Genomic DNA, 19,777 nt, shown 5'->3' with positions numbered 1-19,777 from the left:
AGGACAGGAAAAGGTGGAAATACAGGTAAACATATAGGAATTGAACACCAATTCTTACCCTGATTTTCTTTAAGTTCAGCTACAGTTATAATGTTTTACTGTACTTCCTGACAATCTTTGTTCTATGCAGTTATTCATTATTCAAAACATATTGTGTGGATGTGGGTGTATGTTCACACTTGATATTGTATTCTGATCACTTTTCACATCAGTGTTATAATAGGTATGCACCCAATGAGATTCTAATTCTTTTTTATGATTTATGTGAATTATGATGTTGGTGAATGGACATCTTGTACGTCATGTATTTCATCATTTTGGGGTATATTTAGCTATTGAGAGATAAGCAAAACTAAGTAATAAGCTTTTACATCTTGTGGCTAACACAGGGATGATGTAGTTTGAATTTTACGTGTTTGTGCAATGATACTATTTGGAAGATGGAGACAAGCCTTTATTTCCATTTCCTCTGGTATAAGAGCCTCAGAACACCTCCGAAGTTCTGGAGGAAGCTCTGAGAGAGTTTGGAGAATGGTGGTTGGTGGCAGGCTCTCACGTGAGTGCATCTAATTTCTGCCCGTAGATGTTTTATGAATAAACACATAGATTTTTGGTTTGTCACATTTTAATGAGATGATTTTTAGAAGTGATAGATTGGTCTCTCAGATTACATGACATCCTCCATATAATATTTACACAAATTCTGATTTATGAATAAAGATTTCTGATTTTTCAATGCTTGAAAAAAAATGAGAAGAATTGGAATAACAAAAATTCTAAATAAGTGTGCATATTATAATTTCATGACGTCGTTCTATCACCGTCTTCTCATACAAATGGGATACTCCAGTTTCCCTTCCCGACAGCGTGCTCGAAATGCAGACTTTGGTGAATGTCCACGATACCCCCATTTACATGCAAATTCAACAATATCATCTGTTCTAGAATAAAGCTTTTGCTCATAAATCCATTTAAACTGTATATTATGTTTTTCCATAATTTCTTCTGATATTACACATATATCTGAAGGTAAAAAAAAAAATGAACAGAGAACATTAAGTAGAATACAAACATTTTCCGCAGATTTTCAGACTTTCAGACAAAATCCTCTATATTTGGCAAGGAAATCCTTCTCAAACCTTTTCAAGAATACCTTATTGAAAATCCATCATTTACATATGAATCATTACACACAAGTAATTATGTAAAACTGAGGAACCATGCTTAATGCGTGAGAATTAACTGTCATAATCAAACATTTGTAATGTCAATTATCATAGAAAGAGCTGTTATTAAAGAATCCCTTTTGCTGTTGTTGCTTAATTAAGAATTTTTAAATTATTTCTTCACATATGCATATTTGGTAGACAAGCAATCGGTAGAATTGTTGTATATTAATTCATCAAAACTTGATTATAAACAGGAAAACATCACACTCATTACACTGATTTTCTCAGAACCCACGAGAACATCGAAGTACTCACCTAAGCATTTTGGTGCTTCTGACCACTTTCCATCTCTACATGTGATCTGCTTGTTTCCCTGAAGTGCATACAAGGACTGGCACTGGTATTCAACTGATGACCCTGGAGCATATTCTGCTGCTGGGAATGTGGTGATATCTCCATTTTGAATAGGTGGAGGGGGCCCACATTTTCCTTTAAACTCTAAGAAAAGATATTATTTGATTTATTGAGAGACCAAAGAAAAACACAGGTTAACATAAGCAATAAAAACACAGCAAAATATGTAATATGAAGATTTGTGATTTCTGATGACAGAAAAAGACTCATTGAAGTAATTTTAATCACTTACACTGAGAATCACCCCACATGAAAGCGCATGTGAAACATTAACAAATACGTTCATTGTTTTCATATATCTCTTGGCCGTTTGTCTTCTTCTTAGGACAAGTTTCTGCTCATGTCCTCTGCCCAGTTTTTAACTGAACAAGACCCTGGTATTTGTGGTCTGCAGAAAACTCACTTCATACTTGAAAACATAGGTAGGCTCAAAGTAAAACACTGGGAAAAATATACACCATGCCGAAGTTTAAGTGGATAATACCATATATCCTTTGTTGGTACCCCGTGTTTCCTGAACCCTAAACCCTGGAGTGCCCCATGCCAGGTTCTCAGAATTTTTTTCTATATTCACCAATTCCCTAGGTGAGATCAGCCAGCATCCCACCTTTAAATAGAATCCATATGCTGAAGAACCCCAAATTTATATCCCATTCTATTGTCCGCCCCAGCTAGTCCAGGTCTCAAAGTGGAATTCCATAGGTCTGCCAAACGGACTTAAGGTGCCTTTAATATAGTTTTTCCTCGGGAAAAACTGAGTGTCTCAATGCTTAGATGGGGAATGTTCCATGATTCCAATATTTTACTCTGGTTGAAGCTTTCGTAATATCAATAGACCATATTTTTCAATCAGTCCATAAAAAGAATTGGACTTTAAGCACCGTCATTTTATTGCACTAAAATTTTTTACTGCATAGAAAGTAGTTCACTATGTATTTATATCAACATACTTTGTCCCTAATGTATTCTCCAAAATTAGGGAAGAGAAGTAAGATGCTGACCTTTGCACTGAGGTGGTTCAGTCCAGATTCCATTTAAACACATCACTTCTCCGTTCCCAAATAGGGTCAAAGGCCCGATGCACTCATAATGTACGGTGTCGCCCGGTAGATACTTAGGCATTTCGTCTACTAGACGAGCATTTTCCACTGCGGGAGGATTTACACAGGAAACATCTGAATAGGAAGAAAGAGCATGTGTCTAATGTAACGACCATTTTGAATGCAAATGAACAAAAGGAATTCCGATATATGCGTTATTTCAGGGGAGCTTTAAAATCAATGGGTAATCTGTCACGAAAAAATAATAATTTTCTAAATTTACATGTAAAATTGAGAAAAGGAGATAAACAATACATTTTTTTTTAAGATTTAAGCTTCTATGCATTAAATTCCTCTCCCATTCCCTCTAGAGTTTAAAAAACATCTTTGAGGCCCACAAAAATGACATTCTTTCTGGACATCTTTCTTTGAGTTTAATAAAATTATTATACATTACATAAATTCAAAATGAATGTACAACCGCAAGAAACTCATAATAAAGAGATCATTTGACAAGAAAATATTAGTTTTCAATTGTCATGTACAATTGCATTGTAATTTTATGCTCTTACAAAAATAAACACAAGTACACACTTCCTTAGAGAAAAGTCAAGAATTAACCTGCATTGACGAGCACCATTGTTGAAGGAAGATGATGTACAGTCAATGGACCCAAAAAATACGAGTTGTGAAAACATAAGAAAAAAATGAATGTGTAATTGATAAAAACACTGCAGTGATTCTGCGGAGGGGGCAATGTTTAAGGCACCACCGTGAGGCAAGTGTAAGTCCTCAGAGAGATTCAGGGAGATATGAAATCATAATCGGCTATCGTGAGGGTTCCCAAACTAAGGTGCGGGTGGACTCTTTTTGAAATTGTTACAAGTCTCGGGCACATACGTCGAGTCTTTGACTCTGAGTCTGAATGTACCTGTGAACTCGCATTTGCATTTCTATCAACATCCCAGAAGATGCAGTGCCCGCTGTCCCTGGACCGCACTCTGAGAACGAAGGGGCGAGGAGACTAACGATAGTGTACACGTGCCATCCCTTTCCTGGAGGCATAAACGTTCTTTGACTAAAACATAACTATGTCTGCTTTTCAATAGTGCTACAAGCGATTTAACAAATAAATTTTAAAATGTCATCACCTTACCTCTGCATGTTGGTTCCCCTATCCATTTGCCCTTAATACACTGTACAATACTGGATCCTTCCATTTGGTAATATTTGTCACATTCATAAGTCAGTTCTTCTCCTGAATTATAGGATTTCTTCTGGTTACTCACGAGTCTGGCATTACCAACCGTGGGTGTGTCAGTACATTCAACTTCTGAAAGGAAAACAATATACATTTGTTCAGAAAACCATTAAAAATACCCAATGGCCAATGATTATAATAGGAATAATAGTTAGGCACATATTAAACCGCTGAATGCTGTACAATGTTTTTCCTTTAACGTGAAAATGTTAGCAGTCTTGACTTAATGACATTGACTGATTCTGCATTTATCAGAAGTGTAACAAGGGAACAGTGATATCAAAGCCTGGAGAGATATGGATGCAGGTAACGCTTGAGACCAAACTTCTTCCACTCCCATTCTTACTTGCCCATACAGCCCTCCTGCGTTATGACATATTGTTACTGTTTGCTTCTGTCAAAATCTATTTCCACAATGATGTCAAATATGTTAGAAATGATTTGTTTATAAGGCTACATCTGAGAAACCAACAGTAAATTGATAACAATGAGATTGGTGACACAGGATGAGAGATGAGAAACCTGAGAATGTTCCTCAGAGCACATCGAAAGTGCACAAAAGGTGATGTCACAATGAAATATTCTGGCTCATGTCATTGAACTTTTCTGACTACTAGGGCTAATTAATTCTCTTCCAGAACCCGGAGCTCCCCAGAGTTCCCGTGTTAAACTCTGGACTCATATTGGTGTCATTACTGTTCTGAACTAAAGATATTTGTCAGCCTCAGAATAAAATGAAATACACTATACTTATGCATTCTGGTGGACGGGACCATCTTTCTCCGATACATTTTACAGATGGAGGTCCATCAATCTCAAATCCTTTGGAACACCTGTACGTCACTTCTGCTCCATACCGGTAACTGTTAAACCTTTTAGGTACAATACCATTCACAATCAAAGGTGGTGGTCCACAAGGAAGTCCTAAAAAAAGAAGAAAGAGTGACTGTGTATTGCACTAACTCTGAAATCAATCTTATATACTGGTTGTCAGACGTGGTACATGTTTTGAAATGAAATGACCACACAGGAGCTAATATATTACAGAGAAGGTGCACAAATGCTTCCTGAGACCACCATTGTGGTGTGCGACCAACTGTAACTTGACCAAGACCTCGAGAATAAATATATCAACATATTTATGAGTGGAACTATCAATGCTGCTATAGCCAGTCATCAGTAATGAAGGGAAACACACTGAGAGGTAAGAATCTTAAGGAAAGTGCCATATATTGTAAGAAATCATAAGGAACATTGTAAGAAGATAAACGTTTTTTAAATACCTAGTGGTGAACCATTCACTACCTATATGAATATGTAGGAATACGAATAAATACACCTACATGAATAGGTAGGTTTAATTTCACTACACAGCCTTTAGTATAAAAATTACTAGAACTAGAAGTGATTTCATAATGAGCCAACTAATAAAAATAGGATCGATACGGACATGCAAATAGCTTGGTAATTTATGTAAAAATATATAAATGGTTTTAGATATTCAGAACGCTAAAGAATAGTGTCTCATGACTTCGAAGACAATTGGGTATTTTAATGACTTGCACCAAAAATGGAATTTCAGTTTGCACACTGTCCTTACCTATACACCGAGGTGGAGAAGTCCATGTTCCCATGTGGCATGTTATCCCATCTTCTGCAGATATCCTGAAACCGTCGTCACAAATGTAATTTAATTTGGTGCCATGTGTGTAAGTGTGGGGTTCATCTTTTTCTTCTCCTTCTGAAGAGATAGATGATTTCACGGTTCCATGTTCGATGTGAGGTGGCTGAGAACATGGAAGTTTTTCTATATGAAGAACAGAGATCAAAGAATCAAGCACAGAGACAAATGTTTCAATTGCGAAATAAAATCAAATGCTACTTGGGATTTTGAACTAAGGATAATTTGAACAAATTAAGTTATGTAAAACCTGAAAAGTATTTAAAAGTTGCAAGGATATACGTCTGCCTAAAATTCATGCTACCACCCGCTTGTTCCAAATGCCCTTCCCTTCTTGTCCTGTTCCTAGGGGGAGGACACTACACATAAACAGCAATTGTATCTGGCATTTACACACTGAGCTAAAGTTTTTGTGTCTGTTCATTTCACAGTGAAAGTGATTGAATTTGTGCACCTAGACTGTAATATCCCGTTGCAGGATGCGGTGGAATAGCTATGGCGATAGCTCTGCATCCGGCTCCTTTACTCAAAGCACAGGGAGGTTTACCCTCCTTAGGAAGAAGATGACAGCAGGTGAGGACCACTGACCAACACAGCGTGGAATCGACTGCCATATTCCATCCTTGCACTCAATTTCTTCTGGTCCCTGAATGAGAGAGTTTTCTTGACACAGAATAGATATTTTTTCTCCATCCTGATAATTCACTGTAGTTGTCATTTTTTCAGTTTTGGGAATCTGTGGTGGAGGTGGACATCTTCGTACTTCTAAAAATATTGAAATTACATTTCTTGATGAAAAGTCGTAAGGTAAAAGGACAATTCAGTAAACAGAAATGTCAGTAATAATATATCCTAAAAGACCGAATTATAATGCAATGGTCTTTTTTATGTTCTTTGGGTGTATGTGTTTTATTTTGCTTTCATTTTGTTCTTTGTTCTATTACGCTTGTTTAAAAGCTATAAATATCTACACTTTTGCTGTATCTCACAGATTTCAATGTGCACTGCAGTCATTGCCATTTTATTTAAACTATTGCTTTTTGGTAAATGATTGACAAAGCACTTTTTCAGTTTTCCATATTTGTGAGCTGGATGAATAAGGTCTGTAGGTCTCTAATTTTATTATTTTTGCTTTCAATTTGGAGAGGGGTTTAAGGACTTTTTTAACTGAAATTTGTTTGGAATTCCATTATCACATGGAAATGATCCATCATTTTAAATTTATTGATTGTATTAAAATAGGACAACAAAGATTGTAAGACAAGGAGTATTACAAATGGTATAAAGAATTATTTTATAATCATAAAAATTAATTCACAAGCACAAAGCAGTTATATATGTATCTAAAATATTTCAAATAGGCAAAGCGAAGATGAACAGAACTAAAAAAATAAATATCCAATTCCACAATTCTAGTTATTAATACTGATAGGCTTCTAATTCTAATAGGACAGCCAGACAAATTTTTTAAAAAGACATCGAAAATTTTAACACAAATGTGAACCTTTTTCAGTAGGACTGAAAACTAGAGTCTACATCTGCTTTCATATTAAAATGGAACCATCGAGAAGATGGAAAATGTGTGGTACAAAAACAGAAACATGAATAAATTTCAAAATGCTGAAATCTTACCCAGTACAAGCTCTGACAAGTGAATTACATTAGAATCAATAAGAATAAATTATGCAAACACAGGATATTCATCAATTGTGCACATTGAACATGTGTAGTTCTTTATATACTAATGATTTCACAATAAAACTGGTAAAGGAAAATAAATATTTGGAAATTGAATAAAAGACTTCTATATAAGTGACAGGGTAAAGGAGAAATCACATGGTGTAGCAGAAAATATTTCACACTGACTTAAAGTAAAATGGAAGTGAAATATTTAGAGACACAGCTAAGCACTTAGAAGAAAAAAAATGGAGTTTTACATAAGGTTTCTATTTTAAAAGTAGGATGGTTTAAACCCATGTTTTAATTTTCTACATTAAAAAGTGAGAAGAGAGTAAAATGAAAATCAAAATATTCAGAAGGAAGGAAACCATAAGTCCAGAGAGAGGAGAAAATTGAAAAAATTGAGAAAGACAAATAGGAAAGAAAAACAGAAAATTAATAAAGCTTGCTGAAATAGTGAATGCTAATTAAGCTAAAAAATAAAAAAGAGAGGAAATGGAGAATATTAACAGTGCTTAAAATGGTTTTTTCAAAATATTAGTAAAATTTGAAAAAAAACAAAACCAAACAACACCCTATGAAGAATGATCGGGTACTTGAGAGAAACAAGTATCAACCTCAGTATGAAAGGAGTGACACCAGGGAAGACACTGCAGAGGCAAGAGGGAGAGTGAAGACTCTGACTATTAACCAATAGAAAACCAGCCAATTGATAAATTGGGTGAAATGGAGCTATTTCTTCAAAAATACAACTTCCTTCCATTGACAGCAGAGAAAATTTGAATAGACCACCGCCTATTAAAGAAATTGAATTGTTCATCAAGAAAACCTTCCAAATAAACATCAAACTACCCATCAGATGCCTTCACAGGTGAATTCTGTCAATCCTTTAAGGGAAAATTAATACAATAACACTATGTGTAATGATATCACACATGTACTTTCAGACACAGTGGGGCAGAGAACACGTCTCAGTGGGTTTTTATGAGGCCATCATATCCCTGATAACAAAACCTGGCAGTGACATTGCAAGGAAAAGTAATTGTAGACTAATATCCTCCATGAATATAGACGCAAAAATTCTTAAAAATATATCAGCAGAAAGAGTACATGGAAATCGAGAAAGAATAACGTATCACCACCAAGTATAGGAATGAGATTTATTCAGCAATCAAAAATTTATATATGTAATTCACTGTATTAACAGAATTAAAAAACACATGTTATCCTATGAATAAATGCATAAAGAGCATTTAAAAACATTCAGCAGCAGTTGATAATGAAAGTCCTTACTCAGCTAAGTGGGAAGAGAAGGAAATTCCTCTAATCTGATAAAGGGCATCTAGAAAAATCCTCAACTAACATTATACTTGTGGTAAGATGCTGAATACGCTATCCAGTGGTCAGGAACAGGATAAAGATGTTTGTTTTCATCACTTCCTTTCAATAGTTCATTGAAGGGCCTCATGAGTGCCATAAAACAAACAAACAAAATATCAAAAATAGAAAGGGACTGACAGAAATAAAATACTGTATTCGCAATGATACACTTGCTTAAGGAAAATTGTAACAGATCTTCAAAATAGCACCTAAAATGAATGACATAATAGTATAGTTTCGGAGTATAAAATCATACACAAAAATCGAGTGGATGACTTTAGACGTGCAGAAAAATTGGGAAAACATAATTATGAAAAATTGCATGTTAATATTAAAAATACAAAATATAAATACAATTTTAGAATAGTAAATTATCTACCCTTAAATTATTGTTGGGAAAATAGAAGCATAAATAAATAATTGAAGAGATAATGTTTACGGTTTGAAAACTCAATGTGGCTAATATGTCAATTCTTAATTTATATATCATTATACATGCCATTTCTTTTATTATACAAGCTGATATTGTATAGAAATTGATAAGCTTTCCCTGAAATTTCTATATTAAAGACAACAACAGAATGATTTTAAAAGTCTTGACTAGGACGAGCATAATTGGAGAAAATGTCTCGGCCTTCAAGACTTAGTATGAAGCTATAATTATGAAGGATACGTGGCAGGCATAAGGATAGATAAATGAATAAATGGACCAAATAGAGGGGCCAGAAATAAACCATCACTTCCATAGTCAATTGATTTTCATTTGACAGTCTTTCTCACCCATAGTAGTAGAATAATTGGATGTTCATATACAAAAAAGGACTTCATTCCCTATTTCACACCACACTTAATAATCAATAGAAGATAGATATATACCTAAATATTAATGGTAAAACTATAAAGCTTCAAGAAGAAAATGTAGACAAACACTTGTACTTCACTGCCTGTAAATATTACTTGTTGCCTTTAAGACGATCTAAAGATGAGTGGAATTGTAGACAGCAGATTTGTTTTTGTATTTGTATGAAACTACTTTCTGTATATTGTAGGCAGGAGGAAATTGGTAAAAATGCTGAGGTGAGTGAGTCAAGGTGCCCTCCAGTTGGAGAAGAATGAACCCCATGCTATCGGAATTGGTGGTGACAACGTGACTCAGAGTTTTCAAGGTAGATATAGAGAAACAAATAGATAAATGGATGACTAGATATGCACATACATAGATAGATACCTAGAGAGACAGATGGATAGGTAGATACTTACATAGATACTAGATACACACATAACAGCTATAGGCACAGGCACATTTGTAATATAAGAAATTGGAAGCAAATGGGATCCCAACAGTAAGAGGACACCTACTGCCCAGATATTAACTTAAAACCACCACATTTCTGGGTGGTTTGTTATATAGCTGACTAATGCATAGGACACAATTATTATTTAGAAACAGTCTTTTGTTTGCTTTCTAAATTACATTGCAGCTTGAAAATTACTTGTAGTAATAAACAATATTTAAAAATATTTTAAAAGGCACAACGAGACTCTTTTTACAAAGTAGGAAGAAATAAATTTTGAAAATGTCATAAACAGCTTACCTGTGCAGGTTACTTCGGGATCCCATCCTCCATTTTTGCAGATTGAGTGTCTGTGTTCTGATTTTCCTCTACATGTGTAAGTTACGATCATATTATGGGTATAGTCATCATTATCTGATAGGTTTGTCTCCCGTGCAATTGCCTTTGATAATTTACACTTCTTACGTTCATCTGTTTCTATAAATTGATAATATTACCATGAAAAGACTAATAATAAGAATCAAACCAAGTAATACAAAAAATAGCTACAAAATCAATAGAACAATGAAATTAGAATGTATGCCTAGAAATTCCACCAACAAAGCTCTTGCTGATCATGTTGCATGAGATGGGCTATTCTGTATGGACATAGTCTTATCTACAGTCATGAAATTTCAGAGAAAATATCCTATAAAGACATTTTTGAATTTAATAACTAATTGTATGTTTTAAACATTTTCATTAAATTTATTGGGGGTGACACTGGTTAGTAAATTACATAGGTTTCAGGTGTATAATTCTGTAATACATCAGCTATATATTGCATTGTGTGTTCACCACCCAGAGTCAGTTCTCCTTCCGTTACCATATGTAACCCCCTTTAAGCCTCTTCTAACATCCTCCTCCCTCTGTAATCACTAAACTGTTGTCTGTGTCTGGTTTTTGTTTATTTGTTTTCTTGGTCTTTTCTTGCTTTCAGTTTTACATCCCACACATGAGTAAAAGAATATGACTGTCAGCTTTCATACTTTGGGGACTCCAGAGCAACAGAGCTGCACTTAATGGATGATATACATACTGAAGTGTCATCACATGACTAAATTGGTCCCATGTGAAATCTGTGCCAATGACCACATCCATATGTTTCTCCACATTGTTTTTAACCAAAATCTTAAAATGTTAAAATAAAAACAATTATCTGTGGAGAGACTATATGAGCTAGTATAATTATAGTCTTTCAGTAAAATTAATGTAAGTTGATAAGAAAGTTGATCTAAGATGTAGTGTGAATAAAATGTGAATATTAAAACAGATCCTTTGCATGATGACCAAAACACAGAATAAGAAACTAACTGAGTGCTTAAAGTCATGATGTCTTTTATATATACATATACATATATACATATACATATACATATACATATACATATATATATATATATATATATATATATATATATATATATATACACACACATATAAGGATTCTCTTAGGATCCTTGAGAAGTATTTTATATGGCTATCACCCTATAATCTCATACCATTATAATGCAAATATAATAAATTTTTGCTGGCTCCACTATGAGTTACATAGATCTCTGAAGTTTTTATCGAGCTACCATATTTCAAAAATTCAGTGCAAGTGGAAATCCTTGTTGAATTTGACAAAATATCAGCGGAGGCTCTAGGTAATATTTGTTAATAATTTGTTAATGATCAGAGCTAAGTGAGGACGAACAGAACAAAGAAAATTCAAGTATTTAGACAAAGAACAGTAATGATTTTGTAGTACAACCTTTAAAAAAAAAGTAAAGTGGACTAATTCAAAACAGACCAGAGGCTTGAGAACTAGTCCTATTTTCAGGACTGGCCCAGAGCATTGAGGGAGACAAAAGCGAATATTCTTCAAAGATGGTAACTGAAAGAAGACCTGTAGTCAAAAGGTGGAGTGGTGGTTATTGTCACTACGCGCTGTGATGGAATGGTGTCTGAAAGGACTTTTTTGTTTGTTAGGAGAAAATAAACATCTTGAGCAGAGTGAAAAACTAGACTAGAGGGAGGCACAAAATAAACATTGAGAGGAGAAAATTTTGTCCATCTTTGAGTACAAATTGGCTTTATACTTATAAACAATGTTAATATCAGGGACAGATTCATAAAATTCTATTGTTAGTTTCTATTTCTTCCTCTGCAGATACATATTAAACTACAAACAACAGATGTTCGGATTCAGTATAACTTATGACCTGCCATTTTAAAGAATATCTCCAGAATTTCAAAGATATGGTTGCAAATAGAGTTTTACAATAAAAATATTAAATGTTATTGAACATCAATCTGAGAAACGTATTCTCACCAATGCACCGAGGAGGCTGGGTCCACCTTCCCCTGATACACGTAACTGATCTATGTCCAATCATTGTGAATGCTTCACGGCAATTGAACTCTACTGAGTCTCCATGGTGATAGGGAGCCGCAGGGGATACCACATAGCCATGAGCAAGTTCAGGTACGTCTCCACAGGTGCTGTTCTCCTCTGTGAAAATTTCACAAACACAAGTTAACCTTTAAATTTGAATTTATGTGCTTATGTTACGATAAAGAGTGCTGATTCTGGTCTAAATATTAATGCTTGTATACATTACCAATACAGATGGGCAAGGTTGTCCATTCTCCATCAAGACATTGAACTTTGCGAGAACCTTTCATCAGAAATCTAGGTTTGCAAACATACTCCACCACTTCACCGTGTTCATATTCTTCTTTAGGTGTGTTTTTAGCTTCCCCATTGGGGAGCTCAGGGCGTAGACCACACGATTTTACTTGCTCTGCAGTAGAAATATCGTGTAATTGATGGTTAAATTTTCTATTTTACAACCTAAAATTCATTACAACGAAGAGATTTTTTTCTTTAATTTATTTTTCATTATATAACACAGCATTCTTACTAAAGGAAAAAGGATGGTATTTACCTATTTTGTTTCCCAGTTCTGTTACTTATACAAAACTAGCTTATTGGCAACATATGTTAGTCCTAAAACCATGTTGAAAATTCTAGATTTTCTAAAAATATATGCAAACCAATGAATAACTATCACTGTATAACTTACAGCAATATTCATATTTCATGAAAACACTTCAAAACTTTTTTTGAAAAAATACCATCATTTGAAGCAAGCATTTGATAAACTAATTTTAACTTTGACTAAGCCATTCATGTGGCCAAATTGACTATAAGTTGTTTGAATACTGTTTATGCATATGCAGAGAAAATTGCAGTGAAGCCCATGCTGATTAAAATGTCCAGTATTAATGGTGGAATGGTAGGCAAAAAAGATATGATGAAAGCAGTCTGTCCACTGTCAGACACAATCTCTGTATCTTCGGATATTTTCAATACATGTTTGAAAAAACAATGGAAGATTAATTTCTTAAGTTAGGCAATCAGAGTTCTCCACTAGCCAACACTTGTTCTCCTCAGGTATGTCTCTGGCTCAATGCCCTAGATTACAGACACTCTGGAAGCCAACAGGAAACTAACAGAGAACAACAATGTGATAACCGATATTCTAATTCTTGTTTCAGCAACTGTCAGGTAAACATTTACCTTTACATGTTGGAGGATCAGGGGACCATCCAAAGTGGTAGCACTGAGATGAATCTGGTCCAACAAGTTGAAGTCTGTTTCTGCAGGAGAATTTCATCACTTCTCCGACTCTATATGTGTCTTTCCTTGGCTGAGCAATTACGTATTTTTCTATATCGGGAACTGTGCATTCTCTTTCTATAGATAAGGTCAGATAATTTAATGAGGATATATAATTAATCATTGCCAAAGTAAATCTTATTATGTCTTGGAAAAATAAGTTGCTGTGTGTTGCATATAGAGAGAGGCATCGGATAAATCCTCTCCCTTGAAAAGCATTACCTAGGTTTTAAACACCCTTTACATTCAGATCGGACGCATTGAAAAGCAATCCATGTGTCCTGAAAATTTATCTGTAAAATTAACTTGCTTAAAGTGGATCTGATTTAATCACTGACATTTATAAAATTTAATGCTGTATTTTTTTTTATTATCTAGGCATAAAACTATTCTCTCACATTAAAAAACAAACAAACTAATGCTACAATTTATAAATTGCATGATTAAATAAAAATTGGTATTTTGGTTTAAAATAATTGGGGAACCAGGAGGTGCAAGGTAGGCATTTCTAATATATTTCTGTTAGGAGAACATTAAAAGTTAATTAATATTTTATAAGTTAATAAATCAAACTGAAAACAGGACGAAGAAACATGTTGAAGGTCACATAGCTAAGCATACTCTAGATATACTTTTATTTATATAATATAGAACTATCTATTCTTATATCTTATTATATATGTATTGGCTGTTAATAAATTGTTAATTATTCTGATTCAAAATAGAAAGGTGTAAATTTATTTCTTAAAATTTTTAAAAGCTGTGAAATTTATGACATTACTAAATATTACCAAAATATGCATTTTTGGGGGGTGGCTGGATGGCTTAGGTGGTTAGAGCGTGAGCTTTGGACAACAAGGTTGCTGGCAACTAAGATTTGAAACAGCGACTGGACTTTGAGCTGAGCTGTGCCCTCCACCATTATATTGAAGGACAATGACTTGACTTGGAGCTGATGGGTCCTGGGAAAATCCCTGTTCCCCAGTATTCCTCAATTAAAAAAATGGATTTTTCTTATTTGGAATCCTTCCATCTTGCTAAATAATATGTAAAATTAACACCTGGAATTTAAAAACTGGAATCATACCAAATTGAAAATTTATACCCTAAAGTCAAGCATTAACACACAATCATAAAAGTAACTGTCAGGTAACTATTTTTTAAAGTAATGACACACACACAAAAAAAACCTCCGTAAATTTTGTTTTGTTTTGTTTTAATATTGAGCTTTGAGCTTAGTTGAGGAGATCACACTTGAGTCAGAGTTACTGGGATTCCTCTCCTAAAATTCTATTCCAATATTCTATGAAGTTCTTTTAGTTGTGTGTGTCTTTGTTTATGTATTTTGTGCTCATTTGATGTAAGTTTTCTATGTCATCATATTGTGCAAAAATGCTTCCTTAACAACAACAACAACAAAATAATCTTCCCTCTTGGCTATTTCCAGCTGTTATATTTATATAGAGACGATGACTTAAAAAAGTGATTGAAGAGTATGAATGAGCATACCCTGAATTAGAGCTACTTATCTCTTTCCAAGAGTCAAAATTTTAAATCCTAGCACTGATACTTGGAAATGTTGGCATGGCTTTTTGATTCTGAAGTGTACATTTATTTATGCTCGCTGTAAACACTGTTTGGTTTAGCTTGTGAGAACAACCAGTCCCCTTTGGGACCCTGTCCCCAATGGAGATGCCTTGCAGGACATTTAAGGTAAACTCAGATATCAGCCAATCAGTGTGCAATGATAGAGGGAAGACGTTTGAAAGGAATACTAAGCTGTCATTTGTTTATTTAATACTTGGAAGCCTTACAACATGCTGGCGTGTCTCTACCAATGTGTCACAAGGTCATAATTGCTATGAAATTTTCAATAGAATCCATATTGGCCACGTTGGCTTCTGTGTACCGCTGTCTCTGTCGTTTCAGCTCCCTCTTCTTCATGTTTTCCTGCCCTGTCCAGTGACATTGCAAAGGCCCTGAGAATTATGCATTTTGTGTTCTTTCTTAAAGCAGTCGCCTCAAAACTGTAAAAGTTTCCAGCTTCATACTTATAACTCCAGAAAGAAATTCATGATCATCTTAAAAATTCCGCCTTCTATTTAGGATAAAATCCAAACTCCGTATAATCCATCTTTTGCCTATATTTTCAATGTCATCTTATATCTCTCTCCCCCATGTAGCTAGACTCCAGGTCTTATGGTCTTTAAACGTTTTTAAATACATCAAGTTCTTTGCTCTCTTGCTGTTGCACAGACCTTTATCTCTATCCTTACTGTTTTTCAACCTTTCTGCGCATGGATCCCTTCCTACATGAAATAGAGCCTTCAGTCTCCTCCTAGTTTCTAAATCCTTGGATTCTTTTGTGTCTTTGATCACAGTCATATAAAAATATATTAGAAATATTTTTATCATTTGGTTCATTTCTTGGCTTAATTCACTGTGTTTATTTTTTCTTCATACAGGAATGACAGGTCTCAAAAGGCAGGCTTTTTTCACCATTTGTATTCTTCACCATTTTCTCGTAGCCTATTTCTAGGTGTTTGCTGACAGCCTGAATGAAGCACATTTAACTGGGCTCGAAGCAGTGCTAAGTGTGTCTGCGCCATCTCGATAATAAACTGTGTGTGTGTGTGTGTGTGTGTGTGTGTGTGTGTGTGTGTGTGTGACAGTGTATGGGTGTGTGTGTGTGTAACAAGTATGGGTGTCGGTGTGTGTATGTGTCCAAGGTCTTTATTTTAACCCTTATCAACTCACCTGAATGTCCCTTCCCTCCCTTCTGCCACGCACCACTCAACCTCAGGGGCTCAGATTAGAAACTATGAGCTTCTGCTTCAAAGCCTAGTCCTTCCCCAGGGGCTCTGGTTCCCTTTTCCTCCCCCCTTCCCAGGGAATACCTACCTCGTATTCAGTCTCTGCCTGCTGCCCTCTCTACTATATCCTCTTTAGCACTCAGTGTGCTCTCATGTCTCCCATCATTTTAAAACCAAACCAAACCAAAACAAAAAATATATTCCCTGTAGTGGACAGTTTCATCTAGCAATATTCTGAAAGTTCACCCTGACCCTCTGTATTCTCGAAAGACTTATGCCTACATGCTGTTTTAAGTTCCTCACTAATCCTTTTTCTTCGGCAGATTCTATGTAGGCTCCGCTCCATTTATTCCATCAAAAACTGTTTGGGTTACACTTATTGTCGGCTTCTATGCAGCCACATCCACCACATTTTCACAGTCCTCTAACCGGATATATCAACTGAATTAGAAGCATTTACCAGAGTAACTAACTATGATAATAATGTAAATAGATTACAATGCCCATGAGTGTATTTATAGCAAGCACTGTGGCCAGAGCTCCATATGGAGAATTTAGGCTAATAAGCAAAACTTCCTTTGAAACACTAAAATATCTGTAATCCTGAAACACTGTACACATAAGCAAGAGTGAACGAAGCTTCAAATTGGCTTGGCGGTTGCCCTGAGACACACGCTTAGCCAATGGTGGAATGGAATTAGAAGCCGTCCAAGCTGACTCCATAGGATTCACTATTAACCCCCCTATTATATTTCCTTTTCCTTTAATCAATTTCTTCCCTTCACATCTAGGCAACATTCATTCCATTTGTTTTCTCTTGATTCTGAGTGTTCTTTCTTCTTCTGTCTGACCTCTAACTGCCGGAATGCTGTAGGGCTCAGTCCTGAGTTCCCTTCCGTTTTTTGCTCTGTATTCTTTCCCAACATGATGTCGTCGTCTACAGGGTGAGAAGCTCACATGTATGTATCTCTGGCTACACCTATACTTTCAACTCTGCAGTTTACAATCCAATGTTGATTGTCCACGACAGCTCAGCCACCATGTGCCCAAGTCAAAAGTTGACATGTTCCCCTCACAGCGCTCTTCACCTTCCCTCACCACCTTACAAAAAGGTATTTCCATTCACTTTCTTGCTTATCAAAACAATAGAAAAACAAATATGCGAGTCCCTTGATTATTACTCTGTCTTACATTCAACATCTAGGAACATCACCTATGTTTTATACCACCAAAATTAATCCCAAATCTGTTCTTTGCTTTGCATCTCCTCAGCCATCACCCTATCCAAATTTCCACCTACAATTCTCCCACCTGGTTAGTAGAACCAGCTTACCCCAATATTTCCCAAATAATGTTGTTTTCAAAGCTTTGCACATACTGTTCCCTTGTGTCAGATACTCTACATCCACTCAGTTTTCTACAGATGGAAGTTCTATTTCTAACCCTGGAAGACAGACAGCTGATTGGCAAACATAAATGACAGGCACATAATAGTCCACAAAACTTGTCAAACTAAAAAAGAAATAGCTCCTCAGGACCTGTAAAAATTAACACTCAGGTGGTAGGTGTAAAGCAGAAACTCAAGAGCGAAACAGCTGAGGAAGTTGTAGGAAAGTATAATTTTGGGCACGAGTGCCCAGTTTTACATAATACAACACCTTGCATGAAGAATAACAAAAACAATCATACTTTTCCCAGAAATCTATGATGTATATGGACCATAGAAACCGTAACAGTAATGCAGTGGGTAAAATAGACTATTATCTTTGGGCTTCAAAACACCACCTTCTCCCAGTTTAATTCAGAAGGAAACACCTTGATTTTTATCATGACTTTACATAATTCAAATTTGTTAAAAAATGAACCATTTTAAATAAATTTTGTTAATTTTGGTAATCCTGAAATAACAATAGCTGAAAACAGTACTTACCACGACATGTGGGTGTGTCAGACCAACCATTGTCACCACATACTATGGTACCACTGGTGTGTCCATTTCCATTTTTATATCCATCATGGCATACATAGTCCAACCTTTCCTTGACCTTAAACCACGTGCCATGTCCTGTGGCTCTGGCATTCTCAAATACGGGCACATCACAATATTCTAATGCATAATAGAATTGAGGATTTCATTTCTAATATTATTTAATGTACAGTCTTATTGAGCAAGGAAAAAAGCTTTACCAATTAATATGTGCTAATAAATTATGTATCATAAAAATAATCTAAGAATACCAGTGATAAATCATTGTTTTAACATAGCTACTCAAAATGAAAAAGTTTGTTTCTATAAAGCTATTTTCTTCTCACTTAACATGGAAAATTTGTTTTAAGAAGATTTTTCTCAATTAAATGATACTCAGGTATTTATTCCATGCTAGCAATAAAACAGGCCATTAAGATGTGTCGCACTTTTTTTCCCTATGAAGCAGAAGAGCATTTTGTGTGCCAGGATTATTAGCAGTTGTAACACATAGGCCAACAAATTTGATTCATTGAACAAAAAGATTAATTTTCAACAATAGGACTAAATTTTTTAATATTTTCAAAATTCGACTTTAAACATACAAATTTTTAAAACTTACATGCTAACTTCCCTTTTCCAAATATTTTCCTAATATCTGTGTATTCTTTTATACTGTCAAGAGTGAATGTACTGAGAGTTCTATGTTTATAATTATTATAAGATAGTAAAATGCTAAAAGCTAGTCTAAATTTTCACTAACCCTATACTACAGTGATGTTAATAAAGGTTTAGATAATTTACCTCACCTTTTATAATGTGGTAATGTAGCCAGCTAGTAAAAGCTTTAAAAAAAGTAAAGGTAAAATATACTAGAGAACAATTATAATAGCTATTTTCTCTTCCCTAATAAGAGTTTACAATGGATAACTGATCACTATTTAGTACAAAGTTAGTTTGATATGGAGACATTTTTTCTCCTTTTTCACCTGGCTAATGCCCATTAGTAAGCAAAAAAATATTGAAAGGAAGAAATGAAATGCAAATTGTAAAAATGGATAATTCAAATATCCAACTAAAGTGAGTCAAAAATCTCACTGCACAGCTTTGGGTTCAATAAGGTGACCTGAGTAAACAGCTCTTAGAAAATCTCCATGAACTTCAGGGCCGTGGTACGGGGACCCTGCTCAGCACAGAGCGATCTGTTCTGTCTGGAAGCGCTTCTCTGTCCCTTTAACGTGGAGTCTGTGTAGGTTTTCTAAAGGAAGGAGTTTTCAGAAGAGCCCTAGGCTTTGGTATCTGACATATGAATTCCACAGGTGACATATTTCAGCATATAAATTACACAGGTGACAATATTCCAACAAGGTGC

At 35.0% G+C, this 19,777-nt stretch overlaps 1 protein-coding gene across 2 annotated transcripts in view; it reads right to left on the bottom strand.

The window, feature by feature from the left end:
* Positions 1–607: 607 nt before the first annotated feature.
* The window catches only part of LOC148758189 (complement factor H-like), a 31,663-nt gene continuing 12,493 nt past the window's right edge, over positions 608–19,777 (bottom strand). Inside the window, exons 5-16 of one of the 2 annotated variants that reach the window (XM_088799173.1) lie at positions 18,370–18,546; positions 13,528–13,704; positions 12,566–12,748; positions 12,277–12,456; positions 10,221–10,397; positions 6,154–6,330; positions 5,485–5,691; positions 4,635–4,808; positions 3,780–3,956; positions 2,585–2,758; positions 1,485–1,667; positions 608–1,023 (exon numbers count right to left, since the gene is read on the bottom strand). In XM_088799173.1, coding sequence (XP_088655299.1) covers positions 818–1,023; positions 1,485–1,667; positions 2,585–2,758; positions 3,780–3,956; positions 4,635–4,808; positions 5,485–5,691; positions 6,154–6,330; positions 10,221–10,397; positions 12,277–12,456; positions 12,566–12,748; positions 13,528–13,704; positions 18,370–18,546 — 2,192 coding nt within the window. In that variant the 3' untranslated portion in view covers positions 608–817. The remainder of the gene's footprint in view (positions 1,024–1,484; positions 1,668–2,584; positions 2,759–3,779; positions 3,957–4,634; positions 4,809–5,484; positions 5,692–6,153; positions 6,331–10,220; positions 10,398–12,276; positions 12,457–12,565; positions 12,749–13,527; positions 13,705–18,369; positions 18,547–19,777) is intronic. The other variant, XM_088799174.1, reaches the window with a different exon arrangement.

This window comes from Rhinolophus sinicus, chromosome 6 (genome assembly GCF_057876585.1).
Source record: "Rhinolophus sinicus isolate RSI-liver-muscle chromosome 6, RSI-T2T, whole genome shotgun sequence".
NCBI lineage: Eukaryota > Metazoa > Chordata > Mammalia > Chiroptera > Rhinolophidae > Rhinolophus > Rhinolophus sinicus.
The sequence above is the reverse complement of the archived record's forward strand: the minus strand, read 5'-3'. Positions and strand labels throughout refer to the sequence as shown.